The following is a 25,520-nucleotide window of genomic DNA, read 5'->3' as shown; positions in this document are numbered from 1 at the left end:
ATGTAACCAAAGAAAATGTGATTTGTAGTTTCCTTTCTTCAAAATACTATAAAAACTTGGTTTATTTTAGAAACAAGGACCCAGAAATTTGGAGGTATATCCTTCTGGGGACAACAGATGTAGCTACAAATAAAAATGTTTCCTTTCCAATCGACTCCTTGGTCTCTCTGCTGATTTCTGGTTAAAATTCTGGGTTTTGAAATAATCTATAATCAATAATCTATAATAGGAGTATGATGAAGTCTCCCACTTTGGAGGTCTTCAGAGGCTGGATGGTATTGTGTTATGTAGCTGCTTTGATTGTGATTTGTGTATGTTGTGTATGTTGTGTATGTTTTGTGATTTGTGTATGTTGTGTCTGCTTTGTGATTTGCGTATGTTGTGTATATACTGTGATTTGTACATGTTGTGTATATGCTTTGTGATTTGTACATGTTGTGTACATGCTTTGTGAATTGTGTATGTTGTGTATGCTTTGTGATTTGTATATGTGGTGTGTATGCTTTGATCGTGATTTGTATATGCTGTGTATATGCTGTGATTGTGATTTCCTGCATGGCAGAAGGGGTTTGTGACTGGATGGCCCTTGGGGGTCTCTTCCAGCTTTATTATGATTCTATGACTGAACCCCAGAGACACCACAAGGGAGGCAGCATCTACACTGGGCAGACATGTGTCTTCTCTTCTTTGGCTGCCATGATGGGCTCCATGCTGAGGGACCCAGGATCCCACAAGATGGCGCCCCAGCAGCACTGCAAGTGGCACAGACGCAACATGGCCGCTAGGGGCGCTGCAGTAGGGCTCCTTCCTTCCTTCCTGCGAGGAAGAAGGAGGCGCCAGCGAGGCTTCCCCACCAGAAGGAAGGGCGCCCTTGCTCCGCGGAGGGAGAGGGCTCCCAGGGCAGGGCTGGGTCATGTGGGGGACGCTCCGGAATGGCGCCCGCCTCGCCGCTGCTGCTGCTGCCGCTGCAAAACCTCCACCTTGGCGCGGGCTCCACTGCTCCGGCCTCCTTTGCGGCTCCAGGAACCTCCTCAGGAAATTCCTCTCGAAGAAAAAGTAATCGGCCTTTCCCCGCCTCCGCCTCCTCCTCCATGCTGCGCCCACACTGGAGAAATAACCCGTTTTGGCTCCGCTTTAACTCATATTCTGGCTCAAGGCTATGGAATTCTGGGAGTTGGAGTTTGCCGATTTATTTATCCTCGAATTCAAGCCCCCACGGCTTCAATATAGCCAAAAATGTTTATACAGATTCAAAGAAGCTAACCTTTTGGCTTTGGCATTTTATATAAAGGGCACCATTTTGCTGTATAAGCCGCCTTGGGTCCCTGTTTGGGAGAAAGGCGGCATAAAGGTGAAATGATATTATTATATATAATAATATTATATTACTAAAATATTTAAACAGAGGCTGGAAAATAATTAACATAATATTACATTATAATATATTATAATAATATAATATAATATTTAATTACAATAATATAATATTTAGATATAATTAATAATATATTATACAATTATATTATAATAATATAATATTTAAATATAAAATAATATATTTTATTATTGTATTATTAATATCAATATATTATATATTATAATAATAATAATAATATAATATTTAAATATAATAAAATATATTTATATTATATTATAATAATATAATATATAAATATAATAAAATAATATATTTATATTATATGATTATATTATAATATAATATAATATTTAAATATAATAAATAATATATTTTATTATTATATTATTAATACCATTATATTATATATTATTTTAATAATATATTATTATATCTAATAATATTATTTTATTTTTATGACGCCTTTATCCCAAAAAGGGACCCAAAGCAGCTTATATGCTCCCAAAAAAAGGGAGCCAAGTCAAGCTGTGGATGCTTGAATCCATGGATGTTCCTGTCCCATTATATTGTTTTAATAATATAATTGCATATATATATCAGCTTTATAGCATGTGCTTCATAGACTATAGCAAAGCCTTTGATTGCATATATCACTAAAAGCAATGGATTGCTCTTAAAAACTGGCCCTAAATTTGATAGTCCTGATTAGAAATCTGTACAGTACTTAGGACAAGAGACTACTGTAAGAAAAGAATACGGAGAATCAGAATGGTTTCCATTTGGCAAAGGGGTCAGGCAAGGCTGCATCGTATCACCCTATTTGTTCAACCTGTATGCAGAAAATATAACAATAACAATAACAATAATAATAATAATAATAATATATTTATTTATTTATACCCCGCTCTTCAGGGCAGGTTTAGACTAAAAAAAAAAGGAATGACAGTGGAAGGAACATCAACAACGTAAGATATGTGGATGAAACCATACTACTAGTGGGATACATAACAGGCATGGAACAATTACTAAGGAAGATCAAAGAAGACAGTGCAACATCAGGACTAATGCTGAGCATAAAGAAAACAAAAATAACGACCATGGAATAACTACATAAATTCAACCTAGATAATGAGGAAATCAAAATACTGTAGTTAAGATTTTCTGTACCTTGTAGAAAGAAAGGAAGACCGCATGCTAGATGATTAGACTCAATCAGGGACGTCACAGGCCTGAATCTAGCAGGGCAGTGGAGGACAAGAGGTCTTGGAGATGCCTCATCCACAGGGTCTCCAGCAGTTGGGGTCGACTCTAGGACACTTAATAATTATAGCAAAGTTGTTTTATAGATCAAAACATACATATAAGCTGTTGGTGTATGTTTTTTTTGTGGGGTTTTCGGGTTGTGTGGCCATGCTCTAGAAGAGTTTCTTCCTGACGTTTCGCCAGCATCTGTCAGGAAGAAACTCTTCTAGAACATGGCCACATAGCCCGGAAACCCCACAAAAAACTATGGATGCCGGCCATGAAAGCCTTCGACTCCATGTTGGTGTATTATTTCAACTGTTAAATTGCTATTGTAAATATATATATATATTTCTCTTTTTCCAAAGGAAGAAGTTTTGGTATGAAAGTCCTACACTGAGTTCTCACCTGGTAAGACCTTTTCAACTTGAAACATTTCCCTTACTCTATTAATAGACTTTACTGATCTCTGAAGTGTGCATGAAGTTCCCTTTTATAGACACATTGCACCAATGCATTTTCTCACTACAAATTAAAATGAATATAACATTGTTACAAAATACAAAACATCAACTTTAAAATAGAATTCCAAAGCCTAGGGACAGCTGCTGTGGAGACTTAATAACATATTATTACTAATCATGCCTGTAAAGGCAATGGGGTTTCAAAATAAATTGTATACAATACTAGCCCCTTTGTTCTGAGCTGGCTAAAACAATATTATCTGACATTTAATGCATGATGTCCTTGGACACACAGAAAAAGCATTTTGAATATTAAAAAGTGAATAATTTACTCCATTATATAATCTGCCATTTTAGTAATTTCACTGGCAAGTGAGGTAAGACTGGGACGAAGCCACAGCTGTCAAGACAGGACTGTTGATACACACTGAATTTGAGAAGGTCTGCAGAAGATTTATTGAATTATAATATTTCATGCCCCTGTGTGTTTCAGACTATAAAGCCCTGGTTCAGGGAGAAGATCAAGTATATTTACATATCTCTTAAATTGTTTGAAAAGCATTAATAGGAACACATTAGCTAAGTATGCTTCAAGAGTTTGCACTTGCATTCAGATCATGCAGCTTTTTTAACCTTGTTTTTCCCAAGCCTCCTATAATTAATGTTCTTTAGAGGGAATTTTTAATGTGTGCTGTATAAGAGGTCAACACACTTGAAAAAATTATTGTTGGCTTCCTGTGGAGAGGCACAATCCATTTGTAAATATATACCTTTGTGTACCTCACGGCTGCAGAAAAACAAAACACCTTACCTTGGCCCTTCAGATGTTTTGCTTCCATAGTCCCTATGTCAGGATAATGTGAGTTGAAGGATAAAACATCTGGGGGGCCAAATACTCCCAGCTCCTTGGTGTATTTTCTAGAATACTCTGTGTAAGAAGGCAAGAATGTTCAATTGGTTACCGGGGCTGTGAGGCACATGTAGCCTGTGAAGTTACTTCAACAAATCACACAATGGCTGCTTCAATGAACCATTTTCTGGGCTTTAGATGCTATGGTTTTCATTTTTTTAAAAATGCTCCAAATCTAGGGTCCACACGTTTTGGCTGGGCTTAGTTTACCTTTTTGTTCTCCCAAGTCCTCTTTGCTTTGCAAAGGACTCAGAAAACTAGTTTGATTTTGATTCTTTGGCGGAAAGAATTTTTGCAGAAGCAGTGTGAGAGATTTGTTCAGCCTTCTGCAAAAGTGTACCTCTCAGTTGGAAACTTGGCCCAGTCTTCTTTATCCAGGCACGCCTTGGTACAGAATCTCTTGTCACCTTTTGCAGATCTTTGGAGAAGACACAGCCCACAGTGTTAATCTCCCTTGCCTCTTTTCCTTTCCTAATGATGTGAGAGAATCTCAACCCACAATATATGCTTTCTCAGAGGCCCTTTAAGAGATAAATCTCAGGCTAGTTAGGGCAAATAAATTGTGTGTGGTGCTAGTAATGGGAACAATTCTTATTTCATTACTTGCTGGGCTTTTATAGTAGGTAGAAGCAGGGAGTCTCTTTATTCGCCTTTATTCTCCTTTGGCAAGGTGGTGAGTTTTTTGGAGTGTTTGCTAGCACTGAAATGTTTACTACCACTTATTTCCATGCTAGGAGATGCTTCATTTTAATTATGTATTGGTTGGACTACTGTTAAAAACACATGAGATGAGCGATGGTGGAAAGAAAAGGTGAGAGTGAAACTATATTTTAATACACAGGCTTTCTGCTTTTCACAAAGTTGGTCATGCCTAGGATACAATATTGAGTACAATACAAGGCTGAGTATCCCTTATCCGAAATGCTTGAGACTAGAAGTGTTCTGGACTTTGGAATATTTGCATAAACATAATGAAATATCTTGGACCCACATTTAAACACGAAATTAATTTATATTTTACGTACACCTTATACAGATAGCCTGAAGGTAATTTTATACACAATGTTTTTAATAACTTTGTGCATGAAGCAAATGTTTGTGTACATTGAGCTATCAAGAAGCAAAGGTGTCACTATCTCAGCCAACCATGTTTTATTTTATTTTGCTTTTTGAATATATTAGATTTTGGAATTCCAAAAAGGGGATACCTAACCTATATGTTTCTTCTTCTTCTTTGTCTCTTTGTTTTAAAGGTACAGAAGCCATCCAGTTTGGCAAATATATTAAAGCTTGCTCCACCAAAGGTAAAGAAAGAAGACAGTATACGAAAAAAAGTGCTGAACATTTTATTATTTAAAGCAGTGAGAGATGTGCTGAGTACATGTGATGCTGGCCAAGAAGTTTATGACCTCAATGTGGAACTGTCCAAGGCAGGTACAAACAATATCAATCCAGAAGTCTTTAACTTAAATTCTGGATTTAAATATTGCAATTCAAGAGAAATTTCAAGTCCCGGTCCTGCAAAGCTGCCTTGCAGTTTGTTGTAGTTTGCCTGGGAGAGCCTTCATACAATATTGTGGATTTATGTAGCAATTCTTAGACCCATTACTGAAGTGTTTAGTTTTTGAGCTCTTGGTGGAAAAGACAGAAAAGATTAATGTTCCTGTCTACATGTGCAATTTTCTTTCCATTTAAAATCTGGACAATTTGCTCTTGTTTTGGGTGATAATAATATTAAAGTTCAGATATTTATAATGTGGTTTAAAATCTTAACTTATTTTAAATACCCCCCCCCCCCAAATCTCAGGTGTACTTGTGTTGTACTAAGATCAAGATCATTTGAACGAATAGTTAAATGATGAATTTCCACTTATTCATTTCAGTGGAACCAACTCTACCTACCAATTATTATTGTTATTTATTTGTTTATTTATATCCTGCCTTCCTGCAGCATCAGGGTCAACCTATACCAGGGGTAGGCAACCTTTTTGAGCCGGGGGCTGGGTTGCTGTCCCTCAGACAACTGGGGGGCCGAAGCCAAAAAATAAACAATTAAATAATTTTTTAAAAAATTAAATAAATAAATAAACCGGGACAAATATAGGACAAAATTTTCAAATGGAGGACACTTTTTTAAAAAAAAAATGGAGGACATGTGAAAAAATTTGCTGATTTTTTAAAAAAAGGTTAATATAAATGCATGTTTCTGAGGCTTCTATAGACAATTTCCCCCCTTGCCCGCTGCTTGCCCCCTTAGCCCGCCTCCTCCTGATAGGCCAAAGGCCCCTCACGCGAGAGGCCAAAGGCTCCGATGGCAATCGGCAGCAGGACTGGGCTGGGGCCGGTCCCAAGGCCTTGCCGGGCCACATTCGGCCCGTGGGCCGCAGGTTGCCTACCCCTGACCTATACTAACCTTCTTAACATTTGTAATAGAATTGATCTGTCTAGGTAAGAACTCTCTTAATCCTTTTTTGTAATAAGGTTATTTCATTTCCTCCTTTGGAACTCTTTGGATTCTTTACCCTGTATAGAATGTGTATTTTACAGCAGGTAATTTTTTGGAATTTCTCAGGCGTCCCTCACATCAGATTTTTCAATATGTCGAATATATTGGAGGACTACTGGCAACATAGAACAGGATGATCATATTGAGAAGAGTCTACAGAAGAGTGCTCCACGCATAAGGTACTATCATGCTGTATCTGGATGTGGACAAATATCATTATCTGTGGCCTTATGGTCAAGATTAAAAGGAATGGAGCTCGGGAAGTATATTTGTTTACTCTAAAGCTGTCATACCAGTTGATTCCTTTATTATTTTCCTGTGCTCACTTTCCTGAAGCCCAAACGATGTAGAACAATGTAGGTTCTATCTTTCTTTTATTTTTATTTAATAAGCGTGTTGCTTTGGAGAGTTTAGGAAGAAAAATAATTTTTGGACTACAGTTTCATAATCTCATAGTGAGGATGGCCACAGACTGTGGTGGCTGTAAGATTCTGAGAGATATTGTTTAAAAAATGCACCTTTGTAAGCTCCAGAATGTTTCTAACAAGTGTGGGAGTGATTACTGTATCATATTAGCCTGTATCATGAGATGGCATAACTCATTATAAAAGATGATAATGCTTGGTAAAGTGGAAAGCAATAGGAAAAGAAGACAGATGGATAGACTCAATCAAGGAAGTTGCAGCCCTGAGTTTGAAAGAGCTGGGTAGTGCTGTTGATAACAGGATGTTTTAGATGCAGTTCATAGGGTTGCCATAAGAGAAAGCTGACTTGATGAATGGCTATGAAATTTGTTCATGGTAAAGTATCTATTCTGATAATTGTTTAGAAATGCTTGATCCATGTTTAACTGGAAAATTTACCAAATATTGCTTGCCAGGTTCTGTTTTACTGTAATCAGGTTAGCATTCTGACAATATACCAGATGTGTGTACTGCTTGTCATCCTTCAGTTGTCTTCTTTCAGTTGTATTCTTGGGCACCACTTGTAGACAGATACACATGTATGCTTGTGTGCATCGACAGCCAACTTTCTCCAAGTTTACATGTATACATAAAAACATGCCTGTTAACACTCATACAATCAATCACATAATGCATTTCCCCTTTCCTTCATTGCTAACCTGCTTGACTAAGACTTGCAAAGACAAACTTCTGAAATAAACAAGAGTGACTTGTTTCTTGTGCTGCTCTCTCCATCTGCAGAAACTCTCTTGGCAGATACAGTTGATTGACTTGGTTGAAGATTGGGGCAAGTTAAAGGTCACAAACACTGTAAAATGGATTTGTATCGCACTCAAAGAACTCTAGATAATTGTCTGACAGGCTACATATATGTTATAGTGATTTGCTTCACTATTAAAATATTATCTATCTTTGTACATGGTAACATTTTCAGGCATTTTAATAATGGTAGATGACTTTTAATATGGTGGCGATCTTGTTGTTTTTACAGGCACCTTCTGATCACACATCAGATCTTGGGAAATGTTCCTTCAATAGTGTTTGTTAGAGATAAACAAGATGCTGCTATGAGAGAGGTAAGGAAGAAAGTACATAAACATTATTCATTTGATAAGACTAGGACATTAATTGTACCATAGAGAGGGGATGGAGCTGTAATTTCTCTCCTATCCAACTTCTAATTTAAAAAAAACCCAGCAGACACTATTTCAGAAAGTTTTCACACCCTGTTAATAGACGCCATATAGCTACATTAAACAACCAGCTTGATGTAGTGGTTTGAATGTTGACCTGTGACTGGAGGCCAGGATCTGATTCCAAGCTTGGCTGTGAAACCCATTGAGTGACCTTGGGCAAATCACATGCTTTCAGCCTAAGGGGAAATCACTGAGCAAATTGCTCTGAACATGTTGTCAAGAATATATAGATTCACTTTAGGGTCTCTCTATAGTTGGGAAATGAAGGCACACAACAAACAACAAAGCTACCGTAAGCCCTTTTTGGGCCTTGCAAGAAATAATCAAGGCAAGATCCAAAGTCCTGGTGATGGGGTTCTGATCATGCATTCAGTTTCCTTCTTCCACCATCAATCCCACCCACCCCTCATAATATTCTCCAAGACTAAGGAAGTTTTGGTAACAGCAAACCAGAGGAAATATGGTTCCTTTCCATCTGTATATATAGAATTGGGATTTGATCCTGGTCAAAATGTAATAATTTTTTAAAAAGACAGATGAAAGTTTACATCTGCAACATGGACCCTGAAGTATATTTGGTTCACCAGGTGTGCAAATGACCCCTTAGAAATGAAAGCAGAATCACAGTACCCACAAGAAAATATGAATAACTTTATATTGCTCTGTGAAGTCGAAGGCTTTCATGGCCAGCATCCATAGTTTTTTTGGGGTTTTTTCGGGCTATGAACATGCTAGGACATGGCCACATAGCCCAAAAAAACTATTTATATTGCTCATTTTTCTGTATGTTGCCTTTGTGGTACAGTATAAAGGCAAATTTTAAAAGGTTCTTTGTAATGTGTGTGTGCGCGCATGCCTTCAAGTTAACTTATGGTGATTCCATGAATTTCATAGGGTTTTCTGAGGCAAGGAATTCTCAGAGGTAGTTTTGCCAGTTCCTTCCTCTGAAATATAGCCAACAGTGTTTGGTATTTACTTGTAGTCTCCCACCCACGTACTAACCAGCACTGACCCTGCTTAGCTTTCAAGATCAGATGCGATCTGGTGCCTTTAGGTTATTTAAAAAAAAACCTATTAGGGCCTTTACAATACAATCCTATAAATACCTACTTAGATATTGAATTCAGTGGAACTTATTATTAGAGAGCATTGCAACATATTTGTATTTTACAGTGGTCCTGTTCTGCTTTCCCAACCAAAATATTTTAAATATTTTCATCCTGTTTGTAGTGAAAACAAATATTCCTTCTCTGACAAGAGTCTGGCATTGGAGGACTCTTCAGAATTATCTCCGACTAGATAATAACTATTTTTAAAATATGTGGAACTGATACTCAGTATGGAACATATATGGAAGAACATTCTACCATTGCAAGAGATGTTTCACACAAAATATATAGAACAGTATTTTAGGAGAGAGTTCACACTCAAAAGCAGGACATGCACAGTAGTTGGGATATAAAAGCAAATATGTATTCAGTATGGATTTTTATTCAGGTTTACTTGTTTCTGGACCTCTCGAACATATTTTAAATGTATTTTATTACAGATTGAGAGTTTGTTGGCAACAGCTGATATGGGACCAGAAGAAGAAGATATTGGATTGGTTCCGAATAATTTCAGGTAGATGATCAGAACCCAGTATCACACTGGTACTGCAGTGTTAGTGTAACAGAACTACCATTCCTTCTTTGTCCTTCCTCTACCTTGGACACTATCTGAAGCAGAGCCCCCAAGCAGACCCTTACTCATGTTCTTTCTCTAGTGGAGGAGGACCTGGCAGTTGCAGTTTTCCCCTTCCCCCAGCAAGAGGAAGAGGATACTTCATCATCTGTGATCCTCCTCATGCTTGAGGAGGAGGAGAAGGTGATGAGGCCTATGTTCCCTTTCCCTGCTTCTCATAGGTTTTGGCTCTCCCTACTGTCAGAGGCTGGCTCTGCTGCAGAGCCGGTTATTTCACTAAATGGCTGTGTAGAACTGGTTTCTGGTGCAACAGAGGTATGGGGACATGTGGTTACATCCTCTTTATTCTTTGAGTTCCACTGCCTTTCCTTCTGAGGAAAGAGGTGATGCAGATATCACTGCTGTCTGATCCTCTTTCTGGAGCAGCAGAGGGGAGTGGACATTGACAAAAGCTCTCTGGAGTGGAGAAAGGGTGAGTAGCAGAAGGGTGAATATCAGGGTGCAGGATTTGGTGCTCTGAGTACACTGTTGACTGAAACAATTACATTGTCCAGCCAAATGATAGTGCCATCCCTGCACTGGCTGTGAGGGGATTAAAACCCATGAAATCAGGTTTGTGGGGAGATAGGTATGGGTATGAAGAAGGGAGATTATCCCTACCTCCAGTTCCAGTATTGGATGCTACTCACAGAGGCAACATACAGCGGATTAAAAATGCTCTTTATTGGAAAACTTAGCTTAGGAATTTAATGTGCCTTGGATTTAAATTTTAAAATGGCTCAGGGGCAAAAACATTGCAAAAATGACCCACAGCCCCTCTTAGAGAACATTTAGGGACAATTGTTTTGACCCAGGGGCTCCTGCAAACCATAACATGGCCCTAGGGGTTGCATGTAGCTTGCAACCCACACTTTGCTCACCCGTGGGTTATATCCAGAACAGGTCACAGGCTGCTCATGTAGTGGGATTTTCCCATCTTGCCTTTCCATTGTTGCCCTCTGTGTTCCTTGGAAGACCTAGAAAAGAGTATGGGCTGCCCTTGGATATTGGAGTTGGCAAAAATCAGGTGGAGATACAGGCATCAGATAAGTTACAGTGATAACATCTTGCTTATTTTCTACCTTCCTTGCAGTGAACAAAGGTCCACTGTGGCTGACATGTATTTGGACTCACACTCCGCTGTCCATACGAATCTGTTCGGAATTGATCATGAAGCATTAAATAAGCAAATACTTGAGTATAAAAAAATGAAAAAGGACAAGGAAGCAGAAGGGATTGGACTGTCAGAGCAGCAGCAACAACAGTTAGCTGAGATACGAAAGCAAAAGAAAATGAGATGGAAAAAAACCAAGAAACCATTTGATGATGATATTACACCTCAGAAATATCTAATGGACAAATACAGTGAACCTTGCTGGGATTATGAAGTTGCATTCTCACAGGATAATCAACTGGAACATGATTCAGGTGAAACAGAAAGTGAACTTGAAGTAGATAGAACTACCAAGCTTAAGTAAGGTTGCACAATGGCTTAGTTCAGTCATTGTAATTATTCAGATTTGGAGGCCTGAGAGTCCACTATGGACTTCCCCCTTATTTCTGTCCCTCTTGTCCATTGATTTCTTTCTCCTTTTTCTTGTTTGCATAACCATAGCTTGCAATAATGTCCAAATAAGACAAAAAATGGCTAGTGCAAAATAATTATTCACTTCCAAACTAGGAGTAGACAACTTGTGGCTCTCCAAGGGCTGCAGTTCACCTCATCCCTTGCCAGCATAGCTTGTGTGAGGGGTGCTGGCAGTTTTACTCCCAACAACATTTGGAGGGCCTTGGATACTGAGCCTTGCTCTAACCCACATCAAAGCATTGTCTGAAGATGTTCCTGGTTAAATTAACAGTTTGTCTTGGGATGTCATGGTAAAGCTCGATTCATTCTTATGAATCTACTATGAATTTTTTTCTTTTAATTATTAAATAGAAGTAGCTATTGTTAATACATTTTCTTTTCTTTCTGTTTTGTCAGTTTTAAGAATGTAGTAGTTCAAGCCAGTGTGGTCTAGTGGTTTGAGTGTTGCATTGCGATTGGAGTCCAGGATTCGATTTCCAGATCAATCATGAAACCCACTGGGTGACCTTGGACATGCTGTCAGCCTCAGTGGAAAACCTCCTCTGAACAAATCTTGCTGAGAAAATCTCATGGTAGATTCGCTTTAGGATCGCCATAAGTTGGAATGACTTCAAGGCACACAACAACAGTTAGATTAGAAAGATGGTGACATACATAATGATTTGGGAGTAATGTGTGACTCTTTTTACATAAATGTATTCTGAGCTTGTATATTTAGAATTTAGTGATACCTTAACCAAAGCACAGAACCAATGTGCTGTATTGGTAAGAATGTTGAATGGGGAGTGTGTGAGGCCGGGTTATGGATCCCAGTTCATCTCAAGAAGGCAATGGGAGATCTACACAGATTGAATGTTGCAAAAAAAAACCCTCTAAGATAGGTTTGGTGTCAACTTGAAGGCACATAACAGCAAAGCCAAAGGTTTTTTATTCTTTACCCTTCAGTATTTTAGTAAGATAGGATATAATTGTACAGAAGCCTCCCAGTACTGGGAGAAGAAGGGGATACACTTACAGCAGTGGTTCCCAACCTGTGGGTCGGGACCCCTTTGGGGGTTGAATGACCCTTTCATGGGGGTCGCCTAAGACAATTGGAAAACACCTATTTAATTACAGTTATGAAGTAGCAATGAAAATAATTTCATGGGTTTGGGTCACCACAACATGAGAAACTATTAAAGGGTCGTGGCATTAGGAAGGTTGGGAACCAGTTAAAGGAGGAGAGCAGCCATCTCTAACATCATCATTGCAAAACCCGAGGGCAATGCAGAACAATGCATTACTATCTGCCACACATTGAAACTGAGAGTGGGAGAACAAGTTCCATGAACATAGAGTTTTAAGATCTGGAAAAGGCTCTTCCTCCTTAACACTGGTACAAAGTTACAGTACCCAGTGATAAAATACTGAATGAAGAATACTGGCTAGTTTGGCTGGAGTTACATTGCAATGAAACAGCATTTGTTGGAGATGCAGGTTGAATTTCCCTTATCTGATACATTTGGGACCAGAAATGTTTGGGATTATAGAGTTTTTCAGATTTTGCAATATTTGCATATATATAATGAGATATGTAGAAGATGTGAGCCAAGTCTGAATAAGAAATTATTTTATGTCATACACATTTTATACACGTAGCCTGAAGATAATTTTATATTCAATATTTTTAATAATTTTGTGCATGAAGCAAATATTTATGTACATTGAATCATTGGAAAGCAAAAGTGTCACTATCTCAGCCATCGATGTGACAATTTTGGGTTTTGGAATATTTTGGAATTTCAGATTAAGGAGACTCAGGGCCTGAACAGACAGGCTAAAATAAAGCTGCTTTCTGGTCACTTTGGAAGTATGCTGTTTAAATGCTGCATGGCCAAGAAGTCAAACAAATGGGTTCTAGAACAGATAAGCCTGAACTCTCTGGAAGCCAGGATGACTAAAGGCTGGCATACTTTGCTCACATCATGTCCAAATGAATAATTACAAAAGGCATTACATTACATTGATTACGGCAAATAATAAAAGGCAAGGATGCTAGGAAAGGTGGAAGGCAGCAGAAAGAGAGGAAGACTGCATGGTAGGTGGATAGACTCCTCAGGGATGGTCCTGAGCCTATAGGGTCTGGGGAGAGCGGTTGAGGACCAGGGACTTGGAGATGGCTTTTCCACATGATTGCCATAAGTTGAAGTCGACTCAAGTTAACATCAATATAAAATAGGGATAGATATGTGTATATCTCTATCTCTATATTGTTGTTAACTGCCTTTGATAGTCAACATGGTGTAGTGGTTTGAGTGTTGGACTAGGGCTCTGGAGACCAGTGTTCGATTTCCGGCTCAGTCATGAAACCCATTGGGTGAATTTGGGCAAGCCTCATGCTCTCGGCCTCGGAAAGGGGGTGGGTGGGACACTAGCAAACCTCCCCAGAACAAACCTTGCCAAGATAACCCCATGATAAGTTTGACTTAGGGTTGCCATAAATCAAAAATGACCTGGAGGCACACAACGACCAGTTAGACTTTAAGTATACTTCCTCAGATGCTTCAAATGCATCTGAGGAAGTAGACTTTAGGAAAGCTCATGTTGCCAACTTCTTTTTTTCAGTCAGACTCCAAGGATCCACAAGCCACTCTCTACATGCTGACTCTACAGACTAACATGGCTGTATCTTTGAATTCTGTTTACTGTATATTATGTTGTGTGTGTCTATATATATATATATATATATATATATATATTAGATATAAGAAACTTTGAAGGCACACAAAAACAAATTTGTGTACATATGTGTGTGTGTATATGTATATTATATTGTGTGTATATACATATATATTTATATATTTCTTCATTTTATATTATATAAGAAACGATTTGAAGACAAAAACAAACAGTTTATATATAATTTTATGTTATATAAAATATATATAGTATATATAAGAAACTATTTGAAGGCACACAAAAACAAATTTGTGCATATGTGTGTGTATATATGTCTATACACACACACAAACATGATTTGAAAGCACACAAAAACAAATTCGTGTTCATATATGTGTATATATCTTTATATTATTGTGTGTGTGTGTGTGTGTATATATATATATATATATTATGTGAAATGATTTGAAGATACAAAAACTAATGTGTGTGTGCGTGTGTGCAGTATATATATAATTTTATATTATACAAAATATATATAGTATATATAAGAAACTATTTGAAGGCACACACAAAAATTGTATGTGTGTGTATCTTTATACTGTGTGTGTAAATATATATTATATATATATATGATTTATATTATATAAAATATATTAGATATAAGAAACTATTGCATGTGTATATATCTTTATATTATATTGTGTGTGTGTGAATATATCTTTATATTGAGTGTGAGTGTGCATATATATGTAATTTATATAATATATCCTGTGTATAAGAAACGATTTGAAGACACAAAAAGAAATGTGTGTGTGTATATATATATATATATATATAGTATACATAATTTATATTATATATTTATATATAGTATAAGAAATTATATACCTTTATATTATATTGTGTGAAAATATCTTCACACACACACACACACACATATATATATATATATTGTGTGTGTGTGTATATATATATAATTTTTCTTTGATATATATATATATACATATATATATATATGAATGAAACTATTTAAAGGCACACAAAAACAAACGTGCGTATGTGTATGTGTATATATATATATATAATTCCTTTATACTATATACACATATATTCATTGACAGACTGCTTTGAGAGAGGCGCCCTTGACTGTCCTGTTTGGGAGGCGGGCGCTGCTGGGGCTCCCATTGGCCTGTGAAGAGGCGACGCGCCGTGGCTGGCAGCGCTTGTCCGGGGGCGCCCCCTGCAGGCCCGCAGAGACACAGCGCCCCCGATAGACGCGTCCAGTGGAGACTAGAGGAGCTCGGCAGAGCAGCCGGCGGCGAGTGGGAAAGTTTCCCGCCAAATTCCCAGAGGCATCCCCAGTTCTTCCCAAGCTCCTCTGCTCCTTAAAGGTGGGTTGTGAGATCCTGCATGCACCCATCCTCCCAGCCATGGAAGCCTTCCTCCTCCTCCTCCTAGTTTCACGTGTCATCTCAAACCGCAGGATTCACACGTGCACTTCTGCCCGGCTGTTTGGGCATCTAGAGCCTGAGTCCATGAACTCTCCTGTCCTTTCCCCCTTTGCAACGTCCTTATTATTTCCGGGAGGGAGCTGCTAATGATAATGGGGCTGCATCCGCACTGCAGAGATAATCCGGTTTGGCACCGCTTTAACTGCCAGGGCTCAAGGCTGTGGAATTCTGGGGATTGGTGCCCTCAACAAACTACAGTCACCAGGATTCCATAACCTTGAACCCTGGCGGTTAAAGCGGTGCCAAACCGGATTATTGCTGCCAATGAGGTCTCTGGATTTGGAGAGAGAAAGAAACCTGGGTTGTGGGGAGGCTGATTGGGAATTGTAGTGCTAAAGGAAATGTAGTATCCTCTGAAGGAAAAGAGCCCCCATGGCTTAAAATACACTTTGTTGTCTTCAATGTATATGTGTGTGTCTTATATGGACACCTATCCCACTTTCACTACCATGGTCCTATATATATTCTATGGAATCCTGGGATTTAATAGCTTCTGTGTGTGTATGTGTGTGTTTGTGTATTAATACATACATACATATATGTATATGTGTGTGTGTGTGTATGTATATGTGTGTATACAGTATATGTATATATATGTGCGTGTGTGTACATGTGTGTATATGCATATGTATATATGTGTGTGTGTGTGTGTGTGTGTGTGTGTGTGTAGGGCAACCCCATGAATCTGGTAGGGTTTTCTGAGGCAAGGAATCCTCCTGATAAGTGGCTTTGCCAGTCCCTTCCTCTCAAATATAGCCTAACAACACCTGATATTGGTTGGTGGTCTCCCATTCTAATACTATCCAGAGCTGACCCTGCTTTGCTTTCAAGGACAGACAGGATCGGGAGTCTTTAGGGGTATTTATTTAGGCCCTAAATCATTTTGTGTGTATGTGTCTTCAAGTCGCCTGCCAAGGTATGGTGACCCCATGATTTTTGTAGGGTTTTCTGAGGCAAGGAATACTCAGAGGTGGCTTTGCCAGTTCCTTCCTCTGAAATATATCCTAGTCAAAGGCTTTTATGGCTGGCATCCATAGTTTTTTGTGGGTTTTTGGGGCTATGTGTGGCCATGTTCTAAAAGAGATTGTTTCTGACGTTTCACCAGCATCTTGATGCCAGCCACAGATGCTGGTGAAACGTCAGAAACAACTTCTTCTAGAACATGGCCACACATAGTCCCCAAAACCCACAACAAAATATCTCCTAGAGCATTTGGTATCACAAGGAAATATATGTTTTATTTATTTATTTATTGTATTCATACCCTGCTCTACAGAAATGCTTCATATAGGTAATTTTTTCCCCAGAGAGACAGGAAAGGGGTAGGTGTACCAGGAGAGACAGCGTGGCGTAGTGGTTTAAGTGTAGGACTGTGACTCTGGAGACCAGGGTTCAATTCCCAGCTGGGCCCTGAAACCCACTGGGTTACTTTTGAGCAAGTCACACTCTCTCGGCCTCAGGGGAAGGCCACGGCAAGACTCCTCTGAACATAGGGTTTTCGGACGATGTGGCCATGTTCTGGAAGAGTTTATTCCTGACGTTTCTCCAGCATCTGAACAAATCTTGCCAAGAAAACCCCATCATAGGGTTCGCCTTTGGGTCGCCATAAGTCAGAAATGACTTGAAGGCACACAACAACAACAGGTGTATAACAGATCAATGGTAAAAGCAAATTTTAAAAGCTCTTTACGTGTTTGCCTGTGCCTTCAAGTCTCCTGTCAACTTAGGGCGACTCCATGAATTTCATAGGGTTTTCTTAGGCAAGGAATACTCAGAGGTGGCTTTGTCAGTTCCTTCCTCTGAAACATAGCCTACAGCAGCTGATATTTGTTGGATCTCCCTGCCAAGTAGTAAGCAGGGCTGACCCTGCTTAGCTTCCAAGATCAGCTGGCATTTGGATACAGGCCCTTCAATATAATTCAATATAGTATAATCCCGAGCGTGCATTTGGGTCTCGTAATTTCCCTGCTCTTTTTCCCCCTCAGCACACTCTTCCAGTTGTGTCAGATTCCCCCTCCCCTCCAATAGTGAAAAGTAGTTGTGCAACATGTGGACTTCCCAAAAAGTGGACTTATATTGTATGATGAGTGAGGGAGAGAGACTGAGGACACAGCACTGGGGTCAGCAGAGGAAACGTTTCTTCTTGCATACGCACAAGTCCATGAGGGACCCTGGAGTGAGTTTGTTTTTGCCACTGACAGCAAGCCAATGAGTCCTGTCAAACATATACAGTCAGCCCTCCACATTTGTGGCTTTGACTTTTGCAGTTTCGATTATTTGCAGATTTGATTACTATATTTTTCTAGGGATGCATAGGTCCTCCAGAGAAATTCTGCTAGAAACTGACCATAGACTTGCACTGAAGGATCGAGAGATTACTAGAGAAAACACTCCTCTAGGCATTTGTAGGTCCTCCAACATGATTCTATGGTCAACGTTTGGAAGATGTTGTGCTGGATGACCTAGAGATTCCTACAGAGTAGACTCTCAAGTAAAAAAAAGTAGTGTTTTTTTAATTTGCGGTTATTCCACTTTCACGGCGGCCCTGTGCCCCTAACCCCAGCAATGTGGAGGGCCTATTTTATCTGCAGACTGGGCAAAATGAGGCCATTACTATCCCCTCCTAAGAATTAAGCCCCCTCAAATGAAATTTTCCTTCAGTCCCCAAATTTCTAGTCTAGCAGTAATTTAAAACTTCAGTCATACATTTAGAAATATAGTGTAAACCTCCAAAGAAAAGGGTCAACCAAAGGTGCCAAGGGAATCCGTGTAAATCTACAGTGCTATATAAATAAAGCATAATAATAATAATAATATTACATAATTGGCTCAACATTTCAATAAGTGAATTACAGTTGTTGTTATTATTTCCCCAGAAAATAAAAGATGGGACACTTAAGACCAAAAGAAATGCTTCTTCATAGAGCCCATGGATAAACTATAGGATATTCACCCACCAGATGGAGTGATGGCTGTCAATTCTGGTCACTTTAAAGGAGGATTATATAAATTCACAGAGGCCATTAACAACTACTTTTCAGGATGACCATATATCACTACCAGTATCAGAAGCAAGTAGTATGCCACCAGATCCTTTCTGAGCTTGGAAGCTAAGCAGGGTCAGCCCTGGTTAGTACTTGGACTGGAGACCAAGGAATACCAGGTGCAATAGATTATACAGTTGTCCCTCTACATTTATGGTTTTGACTTTTGTGTATTTTTATTATTTGCAGTTTTGGTTAATACAGTATGTTCTCTCTAGGAATCTCTAAGTCTTCCAGTGCATTTCTGCTGGCAATTGACCATAGAGTTGTGCTGGAGAACCTAGAAGTTCCCAGAGAAAATCTCTAGGCATTTGTAGGTCCTCCAACATGATTCTATGATCAACTTTTGGCAGATGTTGACCACAGAGTTGCACTGGGGGACCTGGAGATTGCTAGAGAGGTGTTCTCTTAGGTAAAAAGAACACTGTAGAGTTTTTTTATTTGTAGGTTTTCCACATTCACAGAGGTCCTTCACTCCTAACTCCAGCGAATGTGGAGGGGCCACGGTATTTCAAAGAAAGGAACTGGCAAAACCACTTCTGAGAATTTTTTGCCTGAGAAAACCCCATAAAATTTATGAGCTCACCATAAGTCGGTGGGCGACTTGAAGGCACACACAAACAATATTAACAGTGACATTTTATTATTATATTTATATATTACAGTATTTTTGTATTATATTTAAATTAATCATTTAATAGTAATAGTGAGAATTGTGCATCTGTACAGTAGCTGTAGTCCACTAAAATCTGGAGGGCCATGCAGTACTCAACCCTGTTTCATGGTAAATGGAGGCATTTCATATTTATAAAACCTCTTTGGCTGAATCTTCTGGAGGAGATTTGGCAGCACAATTTATGTAGGATCACTACATAAACTGGTTCCACTGAGGTCAGTGGGCCTTAGGGTCCAGCAACAGTGAATAGGTTTGCATCCTTACTCTTTATAGGAAGCCAAGTAAATGACTATATACGAGTCTTCACTTATCCTCATTACTTGTCTACTTGGCAGGGTTGTTTTAGGGATGAAACATGTAATGATAAGGGCCAATGTAGTGGGGGGGAAAGAAACAAAAACGTGGGTCAATGGATAATTTTGTGGGGAGCAAAGGATAGCTTTGGTTGTTGGCGAGCCTGAAATAAGCCACCCATGTCCTGGATTCTATCCAGCAGTGAGCTTAGAAACATTTTGGACTAACTCTTAAGAATTGCCCAGGCAGCATGGTCTCAGGCTTATTCCACTCTCTGATAGTCAAGAAAGTAACTTTTCATAACTCTCCTCTTCATTGTTTTATCTGCTTGAATGATAAATGAAAGAAAAAAATAGAGAATGAGTTGGAACATTTGTCACTTAAATCTGAGTACTTTATGTGACTTGATTCTTACTTGCCCTTAGATAGCCCTGAATTTCCCCCCATTTAATCTCAGTATGACAGTAATTCACATACGTTAGCGTACAGTAGTTTAGTACATTTATTCTGGCAGGCTTGTTTGCATTGTGAGTGGGCTTGTAGTTGTCTGTCTACAGTTTCTACTTACTGAGAAGAGAAAGAGACTAATTTTTGCTAATTAAAAATGCCTGAAAATGTTCTGTCTTTACAGGTGTGTAAAATGGCAGAAAGACCTATTTGGGAACAAATTGGAACCAGTTTTATACAGCTGTATTATCAACAGTTTGATACCAATAGGGAACAATTGGGAGCTCTTTATGTATGTATCAGCACTATTTTCTTGTTGCTATAATGCAGGGGTGGGCAAAGTGCAGCCCTCTAGAAGCTGTTGAACTCACAGCATTCTGCAACACTAGATTTTGCTGGCTAGGATAGATGTTGCAGTCCAATATCATCCAGAGGGCTACAGTTTGCCCATCCTCATGTAATAGAAGAGTTATTGGTCATGTTTGTAGAGTTGATGGATCCAGATTTGCCCTGTCTGGATGAACCAAGTGGCTCCATTTTGGAGTTTTCTGCCTAATTCTGCCAGCAAGAAAATCACCAGATACAATATACCATCCACCTGAGTGCAGCAGGAGTCTCTGTGATGGTGGACCCCTCCATGTCCCCACATCGGAGGCTAGTGAAGAGGTACCCATTCCAATAATGCTGTATTAACCAGACTTTGGAAAAGGAGTTGTTGTTCTGTTTTTTATTTTTCTGGAACAACTAAGATATTCATGCTAATATGGGAAGGAAAAATAACATTCCCATGCTTTAATCTTGCCAGACTTAGAAACTGTTGTGTTTGATTGTTGGTTTTTTACTTCATAAAATTCAGATTTCAGTTGTTTCATTTCATTGTTTTAGCAACTATAGGTCAAATTCTTTGAGTGTAGTTGTCTGGACATTCAGCAATAAATGATGTGTACTTTTATGTGCTGTTCAGGGTGGAGAGGGATGTATGTAGTTTTTGAAATTTGGGATGATTGTTCACAAAATGTGGTTTAGCAAAGGTCCCAAGATGTAACTGATTGTGGGAAATTAGATTTGAGGGAGGCGGTTTCACTGCAAACAGTGTCTTTCTGGGAATTGGACCAAGGATTATTCATTTATACATTTTGCTTTTTTTCTAATCATTTAATGTATGTATTACTGACATATATAACTTTGCAGACAGATGCTTCCTGTTTGTCATGGGAAGGGCAGCAGTTCCAGGGAAAAACATCAATTATGGAAAAACTGATGGTATGTTATCACGTAAAAGTAGTAGTTAGACTGTTTTATTTAACTAGTATTCCTTGCAATGGTTTTAAATAATTAAACTTTGGGCCAAAACAGACAACAAGTAAGCGCCAGCTTGGGGGCGGTGTGGGGGCATGGCATTTAGATGACACATGCCCTGGCACTGCCCTCAAGCTGGTGTCACACTGCCTGCCCACTCAGACGGCAGGCAGCATTGCAGCATTCAGACACCACACACTGCAGGAGCACAAAAGAGCCGCCGCCACGGCAGAAAGGCCAGCTGCTTTTTTCCGCACCAAAAAGGAGCATCATTTTGCCGCTTCTTTTTGGACTGGAAAAACACCAGATCAGGGCCACTCCATGTGGTTGCTGTGACCCCAATCCAGCACTCATAAGGGCATTGTCAAACTGCCCGTTATGTATGTATCAGCACTGTTTTCTTGTTGCTATAATGCAGGGTGGGCAAAGTGCAGGCCTTTAGAAATTGTTGAACTCATAGCATTCTGTAACACTAGTTTTTACTCACTAAGATTGATAGATGTTGCAGTCCAATACCAAGCAGAGGGCTACAGTTTGCCCATCCTCATGTAATAGATGAGTTATTGGTCATGTTTGTAGAGTTGATGACTCTCCTTGCCCTAAGATTGGGAAAGGAAAAAGAACACATAAGCTGACTGAGTTGTTTCATATATTAATATGATAGCTACGGAAGTTCTTAACATTACTTTTTTTTTTATGGAAATAGAGACTCCCTTTCCAAAAAATTCAGCACAACATAACATCCCAAGATCATCAGCCAGCTCCTGACAATTGTATTCTTAGTATGGTAGTGGGTCAGCTAAAGGTGAGTTTGGAAATCAGTGGCATTTTAGTTATCATATTTAGAAAGTTTTTACAATAATTACCACAACATGTAAGATATATCTTCAAAGCATCCAGACTGATTGTGTAATTAATGTTTACAAAGGAACCAAACAATAAAAGGTTAGAAATCATAAATAGGAAGGTGTATGTTAGGTTCATCCATCCTCATTGTGGCACCCTTCAGGTGTATTGGACTACAGCTACCATCTTCCTCAGTTAACAGTTTACCACTATGATGACAAGATTATAGGATTTTTAGTCCAAGATATCTGGAGGACAGCAGATTGGAGAAAGTAGTTTACATGTTCTATAGGCCATTTAAAATTCATCTAAAATATTTTATGAGATGCAATCCAGTCAGAGGCGCAAAGTGTAAAATCCCACTGGTGTATTACTATTGAAATTAGTGAAGGTTATAAGTACATAGATTTGGTTGGGCTTTGGTTGTAACTCTTAAACCATTACACAGATTTTATTTATGTGATTGATACATTAACTTAAACGTGATATTTATCTTCTTTTCATATAGGTGGATGATGATCCAGTGATGGGATTTCATCAGTTGTTTGTCCTCAAGAACATTAATGACAAATGGATTTGTTCCAATGACATATTTCGGCTGGCTCTATACAACTTTGCTTGAAACCTCTGTTCTCAAGGGCACGTTTTCTCTTCTCAGATTTTTGACTAAACAAAACTTGGTTTGAAGTAATCTTTATTGTGAGACTTCATATTTGAAAGAACATGCATACCCTGTTACGTTAGATGAAGGAATTAGTATGCTTACTTTATCAGATATCCCTATATTACTCTCCTGTACATCTTTCACATAAAAACATCCCATGGGTACGATCTTCTAAGAACACTGCTTAGCTATTTTAATTGCATTAAACTTCCTAAAACCTATGAAATGTATTTCTTATAAAAATGACATACTTGTCAATAAAATTGCTCCTGTGAAACCCTCTTTGTGGACTCAAGGAGAATAATTGCTATTCATTAATGCCTTTCTTTTATACAACTTGCAGTCATATTTTAATATGATAAAGTCAACTCAGGATAAATTGGTGCTATAATTATGTATGAGGAATATGTTGTTTACATGAATTCTGACAATGATATCTGACTCTTCACTGTTATGGTAGGATAAAACATTGAAAAACAGAGCATTGAAAGCAAAAGCCATTGCTGAAAGCACATGCAAATGAACTTTGCTGTGTGAAGCTGATACTGTAAAATCACTTCATGATGGCTTCATCACATCAAAAGAAAACCTGATAATAGGGTCTCCCTGCCTGCATATTGCAAAGTGTAGCTTCAACAGTGAGTTGTAAAGCACTGGGAAAACTCCTTGTCTCGAAGAATGAACTGTATTATGAACACTCAGCAGAGAAGAAAAAGTAGTGCCTGTCTATAAAGAAATTTCTTTACCACAGTGGCCCTCCATATCCACAGATTCCTTATCCATGGATTCAACCATTTGCAGCTTGAAAATATTAAAAAAAATTATACATTCCAAAAAGCAAACCTGGATTTTATACAACGCACCCTCCCCTTACGCGGGGATCCGTTTTGGATCCCTCCGCGTAAGGGAAAATCAGCGTATGCTGAAGCCCCATAGGAACTAATGGAGCTTGTGTCCATGGTGTGCGCAGGCTCTTCCGGTGCGGCTTTCAGAGTATGCTGGAAGCTGCATATGGCATGCCCACTTAAAATGCCAGTGTGCTGTATAAAAGACACCATTTTACTATGCCTTTGTATTTAATGGGACTTCGAATTATAGCAACCATGTGAATGAGAGACCTCAAGTCACCCTATCATAAACAGCCCTGCTCAGGTCTTGCAGACTCGGCCATGGCTTTCTTCATTGAGTAACGAAGTTGTGTAATGTGATGTTGCTCTTTTCTTACTGCCTTCTACCTTACCAAGCACTATTTTTAGTGAGTCAAGTCCTATCGTTATATGTTCAGAATCTGACAGTCTGTTTGGTCATCTTAACTTCTAGGGCAGTAATGGCGAACCTTTTAGAGACAGTGCTAACTTGATGGCATTCCTGCACCAGGTGTCACCCAGTGCCGGGGGGGGAGGGGAGGACTTCCCTGGAGACAGTTAAAGGCACTGGAGTGTGTGGGAAGAGGAGGAACAAGTAAGCACCTGTTACTCTTCATCCCCTGCTATCCCTTGCCTTCAACTGTCTGCATGCCCTTAGAGATGGCTTTGCATGCCAGAGAGGATGTGTGTCATAGCTTAGCCTCCATGGTCTAGGCCTCTAGGGAGAGTTCAGGCTTGATATGATCTAGGACCCATCTTTTTGTCTTTTCAGCAATCCAAAGTATCCATACAACTCTTCTCCAGCACCACATTTCAGATGAGTTGACTTTCTATCATATTTCTTCACTGTCCAGCTTTCACAACCATTCATAGAAATTGGAAATACAATGGCATGGACTATCCTAACTTGAGTATAATAAATCTCACTTCAGGATCTTGGAGTGAAACAGTCTGACAAAATAAGTGGCTTCCAGCTGCTTTGAAGGTGAGGTGTTTAGACCGCATGAGGCAAAAGTAGGTGGGAAGCGAAACGAAGCTGTACTCTAGGTCTAAAAACCAGAGAAAACACAAGCTGGAATACTGTGACTCAAGGTGGAAAATGCATCTTTACACCAGCATATAAACAGCCTGGCACTAGTGCAGGACTGTGGCAAAGCAAAAATATGATCACCAATAATGCAATGGATGTACAAAACAGACAGTCCAACAGAGGGGCATAGGGTGATTGGGTGGGGGTCTACATGAGTGTGATTTGCCAGTGGGCAGACAATCCACTGATGCACTTTATAGTGGTATATTGCAGTTGTGACTGTGACCAGTCATATAGGGATGTATCCAATGGAATGGCATATTGGCGGGAAGAGGGAAGTAATTGGATGTCATTGGCAGTGTGTTCATGTGATGGTGTGCATGGATGATGGGGAGGTGGCAAAAAAAAAAAAAATAAGTGCAGCTAGACGCCATGCAGTCACACAGCCCATGGGTGTTCAGAGTGCCTTTGGTGTGGGTGGTGCTGACAGCAGGGTTTTGACCTGCTTTTAGAGAACTCATGGAGTTGCGTTTTCCCACTCATCTGCACCATCCCCTTGTCTAGTTCCTTCATAGCTGTCTTTCCAACTCCTAGCATTCTGCTGATATCTTGACTGCAGTTTCCATTCTGATTAGTAATAGCCAAGGTATGGAAAATCTTGAACTGTTTCAATGTCTTCATATACTTTAATGTTGTGTAAATTGATTGTGGT

General features: G+C 39.1%; 2 protein-coding genes across 4 annotated transcripts; both read left to right on the top strand.

Annotated features, from left to right (window-relative positions):
- The first annotated feature begins 828 nt into the window (after positions 1-828).
- RBFA (ribosome binding factor A) lies at positions 829-12,340 on the top strand. Of its 2 annotated transcripts, none has more exons than XM_042464797.1 (7): positions 829-1,056; positions 2,989-3,031; positions 5,248-5,298; positions 6,567-6,679; positions 7,956-8,040; positions 9,710-9,783; positions 10,976-12,340. In XM_042464797.1, exons 1-7 carry the CDS (start codon positions 914-916, stop codon positions 11,358-11,360), a joined length of 894 nt encoding a protein of 297 aa, XP_042320731.1. In that variant the 5' UTR covers positions 829-913; the 3' UTR covers positions 11,361-12,340. The 2 variants fall into 2 exon arrangements, with proteins under 2 accessions (XP_042320731.1, XP_042320729.1); XM_042464795.1 differs by having other exon boundaries at positions 5,248-5,424.
- Positions 12,341-15,282: 2,942 nt separating this feature from the next.
- On the top strand, positions 15,283-23,194 carry LOC121929335 (nuclear transport factor 2-like). 2 transcript variants are annotated; one of them, XM_042464798.1, is made up of 5 exons: positions 15,283-15,522; positions 20,288-20,395; positions 21,295-21,366; positions 22,109-22,207; positions 22,757-23,194. In XM_042464798.1, exons 2-5 carry the CDS (start codon positions 20,297-20,299, stop codon positions 22,868-22,870), a joined length of 384 nt encoding a protein of 127 aa, XP_042320732.1. In that variant the 5' UTR covers positions 15,283-15,522; positions 20,288-20,296; the 3' UTR covers positions 22,871-23,194. The 2 variants fall into 2 exon arrangements, with proteins under 2 accessions (XP_042320732.1, XP_042320733.1); XM_042464799.1 differs by lacking the exon at positions 15,283-15,522 and adding an exon at positions 15,556-15,724 and having other exon boundaries at positions 20,287-20,395.
- Positions 23,195-25,520: the final 2,326 nt, after the last annotated feature.

The sequence above is a fragment of the Sceloporus undulatus genome, chromosome 4 (genome assembly GCF_019175285.1).
Source record: "Sceloporus undulatus isolate JIND9_A2432 ecotype Alabama chromosome 4, SceUnd_v1.1, whole genome shotgun sequence".
In the NCBI taxonomy this organism is placed as follows: Eukaryota; Metazoa; Chordata; class Lepidosauria; order Squamata; family Phrynosomatidae; genus Sceloporus; species Sceloporus undulatus.
Note: the sequence above shows the minus strand (reverse complement) of the source record. Positions and strands in the feature narration are given on the sequence as shown.